General features: G+C 40.4%; 1 protein-coding gene across 1 annotated transcript; it reads left to right on the forward strand.

Moving 5' to 3' along the window:
- Positions 1-1240: 1240 nt before the first annotated feature.
- Positions 1241-7838, forward strand: pdk1 (pyruvate dehydrogenase kinase, isozyme 1). The gene is made up of 11 exons (XM_076263784.1): positions 1241-1830; positions 1916-2057; positions 4425-4496; positions 4580-4764; positions 5049-5144; positions 5291-5368; positions 5474-5550; positions 5674-5772; positions 6153-6263; positions 6575-6688; positions 6780-7838. Exons 1-11 carry the CDS (start codon positions 1722-1724, stop codon positions 6918-6920), a joined length of 1224 nt encoding a protein of 407 aa, XP_076119899.1. The 5' UTR covers positions 1241-1721; the 3' UTR covers positions 6921-7838.
- The last annotated feature ends 45 nt before the right edge of the window (positions 7839-7883 follow it).

Genomic DNA, 7883 nt, shown 5'->3' on the forward strand with positions numbered 1-7883 from the left:
TTTTTTAATTAGGCTATTGATTGAATTTACATTGTTGTTTATTATTGCTTGATTATTTAAATTGTTTAGGGTCTAGGCCTACTCTTAAATTTAACTATTGTTGTTATTTGTATGTCGCTTTGGATAAAAGCGTCTGCTAAATACCATAACCATAACATCACCTTCCAGCATATGATGATTTCAACAGTAATAACACAACTATTCCTGCACCATGCGGCACTTGGCAATAAGCTCTTTAAACAATATGCCTCAAGTAACTGCTCAAGGAACTATTCAATTTTATCCTGTGGCCTTTACATGTTTTTGATGTTTCCCAGAAAATATTCTAAATTGTTCAAAATGAGTTATGGCTCACTAGATTTAGGCGGCCATGTTGCAACGCTTTCTGGGCACTTTTTGGGCATCTATTTCTCAGAAATGCGCGTGTGCAAGGCTTCACGACACCAACCTTGCTCCAGCAGCGAGATCATAACACACGATTGGCACAATGTCTTCACACACCACATGATTGGTAGGCTACAATGTATTCACATGTCGACTTTTTGCCGCGGAAGGGGTGGGATATGTGTAGACAACTGCCATATTGGCGTTACAAACTTAACCCCATGCATTTCTATGAAGGATATTTTGAGTGCTGTGTCTTCTCATTAGAAAGTCTCTGGTTCAGTCAGCCAGGTCACTAATGGCCACCTTACACCAAACAACTTTGACAAGATTTGGGAAAGATTCTTGAAAGATTGTAGTCTTTTAACTAATGCCCCCCATTCAAGCTTTCCTCAAAAGATTCCAATCTTTCAAGAATCTTTCCCAAATCTTGTCAAAGTTGTTTGGTGTAAGGAGGCCATAAGTCAGCTAGAGAAGTTAAGGCAGCAAAGCTGCCCAGTGTAGAATTTGACCACTAGGTGGCACTTTCAAGATAAATCCAGTGTGTGTGGGCCAGCTGGCTAGTTCACTATTTAACCCTTTAATTTTTCAGGTGTTCTTTATGCTGTGCTATTATATTTTCAGTGGACCTACTAATGTCTGAAATGCAATGGCGGGCCTCTAAAAAACACCTTCAAGAGACCTTTTTGGTATATCAAAACCGTATATTACCTTAACGTTTTACAACCTCACCTCATCGCTTTCTTTGCTGTATATTCTGTCAGGCACTTTCTCAAGCGTACTAATAGTTATGACGTAGCCTTAAGGGCCAGAGGGGCCATGTTTCCAGCTATGTGCAAACCAATCAGAATCAGAGCTGTCCTTGTATGCAATCGAGTAATAATATAAACCGTGAGAATGTGTAACGTTATCACATTAAATGTCACTATTGCAGATGTACTCGAGTATTCGTGCAATGGTCTGAAGTTAAATTTAGTTAATTACTAATCAATACATTTCAAGTTTGTATGAAGGAGCGGTACTCGGCATTTGACAACATTGCGTTCATTCTCATAGCTAGCGAACTGTCAGCTTGCGTTGACATAGGAAGATTTTGAGTGACTGTTTCTTGGTGTACAGAATTGGATTCAATGACCACAGGCAAGAAAAACACTGAAATAACATTGTGAATAAGAACCAAGCAGTTTGACAGCTTTGCTAACTAAACACGGCGCTAGCTATCAAGCTTGCTAGCTGCCCCACACAGCTTACCACTTGATAGTTAGCGTGTGCAGCACTTTTGAAGAATAAGTACACGTTTTACCTCCGTGAGGCTAGTCACGTAAACAACAGTCATTATGAGGATTTTAAGAGCTTTGATGAAAAATGCCGCAACCGGAAAACAAATAGATTATTTCTCCAGATTTTCTCCATCGCCACTGTCAATGAAACAATTTCTGGATTTTGGTGAGTGACGTTAACTTCTCATAACCAAGGTCTTTTGTTAAATATCATGTTGTAGTGGTGTTGATGTCTGTATTTCAATTATCAGGATCGGAAAATGCATGCGAGAAAACATCATTCGTCTTCCTAAGACAAGAGCTGCCGGTGAGACTGGCAAACATAATGAAAGAAATCAATCTGTTACCAGATAATCTTCTTAGGACCCCCTCTGTACGTCTGGTACAAAGCTGGTAAGTTATTCCTACTCAGCTTGGAATGGATGGAGTGCGGTAAAATTAGATTTAGATTGGATATTCAGCAGACATTCGGCTGAGTTGATTTTACAAACATACGTTGTTAGTCGTGTGTGGCGCATGCGATTCTAGGCTCCAATCCCGTTTACAGAGCTATTCATGTCACAGCCCACATTTTGTTAAAAGAAGACTTAATTTGGTGTTTGGATGCAGCAATATCTCACTTGTAAACACGCTAACGCAAAACAGTAGAAACACACCGCACACGTTATAAGAATATATTGCTATGGACTACCTTTCACAGCAGTTGGTTTTTCAAAATAAAAGTCTGACATCTACAAAACAATTTACATAAATTTCCTGTGCCAATATTGCAGGCTGTGGCGCAATTGTGGCCAAATAAATCACATCATTCTAACCCTTTTCTGGAGCTCTTCGTATCACAGCCCATATTTTTGGAAAAAAGACTTCATTTGGTGTTTGGGGACCACTTGAAATATTTCACTTGTAATAACACGCTAACGCAAAGCAGTAGAAGTACACCACAAACGTTATAAAGAACCTATTGTTGAGGACTACCTTTCACAGCAGTCCGTTTTTCAAAATAAAAGTCCTACATCTGTATACAACAATTGGCATAATTTTCCCATGCCAATATTTCAGGCTGTGGCGCACTTCTGGCCAAATAAATCACACCATTCTAACCCTTTTCTGGAACTCTTTGTATCACAGCTCATATTTTTTGGAAATAAGACTTCATTTGGTGTTTGGGGGCCACTTGAAATATTTCACTTGTAATAACACGCTAACACAAAACAGTAGAAGCACACTGTAATGGAACCGAGCGGAAGTTACCATTAACGAATATGGGTGTGGCCAAAGAAGCAGAGGCAGTAGTGAAGATGGACAGTAATTTATTATTCGGCTTGGCTCGAACAACCAAGCAGAAGAGTCCATAGAAAAATGCACAGAAAAATGTTAATAATAATCTTCCAAAATTGCAGTATGAAAAATCTGCTTTAGCATCTAATCTTGCGAGATTGAACCAGTATGAAAAATCTGCTTTAGCTTCTAATCAAAATACAGCAGCATTGTAACAGTCATAGTACTCACAGTACCCTACACATCACATAGGCCAGACAAGACTAACATCAGACTAGACAGAGGGGAACATATACTGGCGGCCAGCACCATTTAACATAGACAGGTAAACACTAAACAATCAATTAACACACAATAGACAAGACAGACCCTGGGCCACAAGCATAAATATATATAATTTGTCACTAGCAGAATGAGCTGAATACATTGTTAAATAATAAACTTGGTTACATGTGGAAAGACTAATCATCGATGCGGCTTGATCAGTTTCGTCTCGAAATACCCCACAATCAATTAACCTAATGGAACGGTCCAATACCGCCCGGAAACAATAAACAGTCCATGCGATCCAGTCAGCCCTCCTTTGCCACCGGACCTTCAGAAGCTGGAACGAGAGGACGCCATGAACGCGAATCGGTAGCTATCGGTTGACAAACATTCAAACTTATGTGTCTAATTCAGACAAACAATAAATGTGCCACCATTGCTAATAGCTCCATGTTGTGTTGTTTCTTACACATCTTAAAAGTGCTAGCCACATAGTGTGTTGTGTTGTGTGTGTGTGTGCACAAATATCAGCTGATGTGTAGAGGATGAGTGCTGAAAGTTCACCAGTCATGTGCGGTCGTAGCTAGACCGTCACACACACCGCAAACGTTATAAAGAATCTATTGTTGTGGACTACCTTTCAAAGCAGTTCGTTTTTCAAAATAAAAGTCCTATCATTGACATACTTTTCCCATGCCAACATTTCAGACTGGTGCACTTGTGGCCAAATAAATCACACCATTCGAACCTTCTTCGGGAGTTCTTCCTATCACAGCCTGTATTTTTTGGAAATAAGACTTCATTTGGTGTTTGGGGGCCCTTTGTAATATTTCACCTTCCGAGGCAACTTAGGTTGATTGTTAGAAAAGTAGAACTTTTTTGTTTCTACAAAACAAAACAAAACACGATTAACAAGCAACGTTGTAACAGTAAATCAACTCAGTCGAATGTCTGCCGAATATCCAAAATCATTCTAATTTTACCGCACTTTGGAATGGTCCCTATGGGATCAGTAAAAACTGTTCTTTTCAGTCAAATTCTGCCTTGATTCTCTTATTTTTCATGTTCATTTTTGACCAAATTTGAGGGAGGGTTCCAATGTTACTGTGAGACCGGTTCTCCTGTTGGCCTGTGTATCGTTTACTTTTACTGGAATATTTGGCTGCTCCCCTTCTCTTTGTCGGCTAACGGGTTGTTGTCCCTGTGGCATCCCAGGTATATGCAAAGTTTTCAAGACATTCTGGAGTTCAAGGACAAAAATGCAGATGATGAAAAAGTCACATATGCGTAAGTAATCTGTATTTCCATAGAGCTGTCACATTTGCGTTCTGTCCCATCCGGAGGCTTTTAACACGGTTTTCCTGTGTCAGGTTCACAGATGCTGTTATAAAGATTCGTAACAGGCACAATGATGTCGTGCCTACCATGGCCCAGGGTGTTGTGGAGTACAAAGAGGCCTATGGCACAGACCCCATCACCAGCCAGAACATGCAGTACTTTCTGGACCGCTTCTATATGAGCCGCATATCCATCAGGATGCTTCTTAACCAACATAGTGCGTTATACTTTTGTTGTTGTCATGCTTTGAGCAAACGTGATCAATGTTTTTAGTGTGTATTGTAAGTACATACAGGTAGACATAAAGATTTGTTTACCTTTGCTATTTGGTTTGTTGTTGTTGTTGGGGGGGTATCGTCGGACATCCATTATTTTGTTATTCAGCACCCCTGGTCAAAAATAGGTTCCCGCGCGCCTGACTCTTTGGGGGTTTCATGGGAGACATTTGGAGCGTTTTGTAGGTGTTGAATGACATATTCTTGATTCTTGATTGCGGTGTAGCTTTGTTGTTTGGTGGTAAAGTGAGAGTAAACCCAGCCCATCCCAAACAGATTGGCAGCATTGATCCTCACTGTGAGGTCACTGATGTTGTCAGAGGTAGGTGTCCTTTTAATGCCTGTCTCACTTGTCTGTGTTCGACTGACTGTGGATGTTGGACTTGTGTAGCTGTAGTGCCAGTGTATCAGTGTGATATGATGTCTTTGATTGACTTGTTCACGTAAAGCTTTTTTGGGATATTTCAGATGCATATGAAAATGCGAGAAACCTTTGTGATCGATATTACATGAACTCTCCTGGATTGATTTTAGAAGAATTCAGTGGTAACCCACAGAACACTTACACAGACATTCTTGATATTTATTCATTTACCCATCTGTATACAAATTTAAAGTAAACACAAGTTGAAGTAGTTTTTTTCCTCCCAGTTAAAGGAAGTGGAAATCCTGTAACAATGGTATATGTACCATCACATCTCTACCATATGCTGTTTGAACTATTTAAGGTAATTGTTTCTGTGTATTTATCAATCATCACGATGCACTTCATCACTCTAGAGTACATTCTTTGTTGAGTGTTGTAATGTGTGTACTGTATGTGAGGATCTGAGTAAGTGTGTTTTTTTCAGAATGCCATGCGTGCAACCATGGAACTGTATGGGGATGCTCTCGAGTACCCACCGGTCCAGGCCCAGGTGGCCTTGGGCCATGAGGATCTCACTATAAAGGTACCGTCCCATCCCATCAGATCAGTGACATAAGGACTTGAGGTGTCCTGACGGCATGTCCTAAACGGACGCGATGCGAGCGAACATTAGCGATAGAACCTGTTAAAATACATTGTTTTCAATTGGAGTGTCCTGACTGCAAGCGACGTGAGCAGCGCGTCGGACGCCCCGTGTCTATTTTCTTTCTGTCGCTCGCGTTGCTCTGCTATTTTAAATGAGAAATATGACACAATAGAAGGGCATATTTAACTGATTCAATGTAGACAGATAACACCTACAAACACCTACTCGCTCGGATCCGGTTAGGACGGTGTGTTGCAGTATGCAGTAATACGTTCCCCTTTATAGGATGTGTTGTGTTTTGTGGTTGGCCTTTGCAGGTCAGTGATCGTGGGGGAGGAGTTCCCTTAAGGAAGATTGACAGGTTATTCACCTACACGTACTCTACGGCCCCTGTGCCGCCTATGGACTCGGCACGAGCCACGCCTTTGGTAAGAGACCATCAGCCTCATCAGCATGCAAGTCATACAGTTCTTATGAACATGATGCAAAGGTGGAATCAACTTCTGAATATGAAATGAGGGGGGAAGATTGACACCATCACTATGGATAAAAGTTTCTTAGAGATGACTTGGGAGTATGTCATTGTCATTCAACTAGCACTTGTTACTATATGTAGATTCTAGTGTCTCTGACAGTGTCAGTGGTTCGTTAGTACCATCAGACTTTATCATGCATGCCTGCTGCTAGGATGGTGTCCAACTGATTGGAGTTTATAAAAAAAGTACTTTAACTCATACAGGCTGGCTTTGGATATGGGTTGCCCATTTCACGATTATATGCAAGATATTTCCAAGGCGATTTGAAGTTGTACTCGCTGGAGGGTTTCGGTACAGATGCTGTTATATACATCAGGGTGAGTTATCCAACTAAAGACCTTTACCAAGACTCATAGGTCAATAACTTGGACCTTTAAATGCTTATATTTTTGGCTCTCTTTTCTGCAGGCCTTGTCCACGGAGTCCATAGAGAGGCTTCCTGTTTACAACAAGTCGTCCTGGAAGCACTACAAAACCATTCACGAGGCAGACGACTGGTGCGTCCCCAGCAAGGAGCCCAAGGACATGACTACCTTCCGCAGTTTCTAGATTGAGACCGCACTCGCTGACCGGGTGGGCTCATCTAGATTATTTCCAAGTTTTGACGAGTTGTTTTTCCATTGCTTGCTGAGGAGAGGAAGATATGAGGGTGTGATTGCCGCCGATGAAAGGTCAAACATCAGCTCATATTCAGTGGATGTAATAAAAATAGCCAGTCATAACAGACAGGAGCCTAGTGCCATACTTTCTTCGGAAAACTGCATGTTGCTTAGCCCCTGTATATTTTTTGTCTTTCTACAAATGGGTTTGAGTTACAATGTTGTTGGACTACAGAGATCTGAAGAAAATCGACTATCTTTTTTCAGTGAAAAATGGAGATGAATTACAGGATCTGATACCTTGATATACGATACATATTATAAAAGGGGATAACGTGAAGCATAGCACAATATCCACAATTCTTGGGGTATTCAGTCTAGGACCTCACGGTTTTTTTAAGTTATAGGGCAGCTAAAATATTCTATAAGACCCAAATCTATTTCCTATGTACTCATAGGAAACATGTTAGTTTGTTACATTTGAATGCAAATGATGTGTGCAAAAAGTGGATTTTATACCAAATGTTGAGTTGCTATAGTTTAAAATTAACTTTATCAGACAACTGCCCACATTAACAGCTCCTGTGTGTAACAAGTAAATATAATTGTCTACAATAGACAGACTGAACAGAATCCGACAGCACATTCCATGAGGAGCTTCTAAATGTGTTTATGGTTCATTTAATTATTTGTTTCTTTTTTGTTGTTTGTGTTTGGAGTTGTTTGTGAGTGTAAGTGACTGAAAGTGCTTTGACCAATTCCATATGGAAGATTTTTTTGTGGTTTAGACCATCAGTTGCAATTTCATGTGTGAATTGAGAGTATTTTCAACTCTGCCAGCTAAATAAAGTCAGTGTGTGAATATAAAGTGGTCACATCTCATTTTCAGTGTACTGACTCCATTTAAGTCTGC

The sequence above is a fragment of the Alosa pseudoharengus genome, unplaced genomic scaffold (genome assembly GCF_046254945.1).
Source record: "Alosa pseudoharengus isolate Yale_2024_CS ecotype anadromous, Long Island Sound unplaced genomic scaffold, YU_APseudo_1.1 YU_APseudo_1.1_scf_3, whole genome shotgun sequence".
Taxonomy (NCBI): domain Eukaryota; kingdom Metazoa; phylum Chordata; class Actinopteri; order Clupeiformes; family Clupeidae; genus Alosa; species Alosa pseudoharengus.

Bases quoted from the DNA above. Each gene is read 5' to 3' on its own strand.
- pdk1 (XM_076263784.1), top strand. From the start codon at position 1,722: ATGAGGATTTTAAGAGCTTTGATGAAAAATGCCGCAACCGGAAAACAA. The intron at 5,369-5,473 runs GTAACCCACAGA...TTTTCCTCCCAG, and splicing joins GATTTTAGAAGAATTCAGTG to TTAAAGGAAGTGGAAATCCT. The intron at 5,773-6,152 runs GTACCGTCCCAT...TGGCCTTTGCAG, and splicing joins ATGAGGATCTCACTATAAAG to GTCAGTGATCGTGGGGGAGG.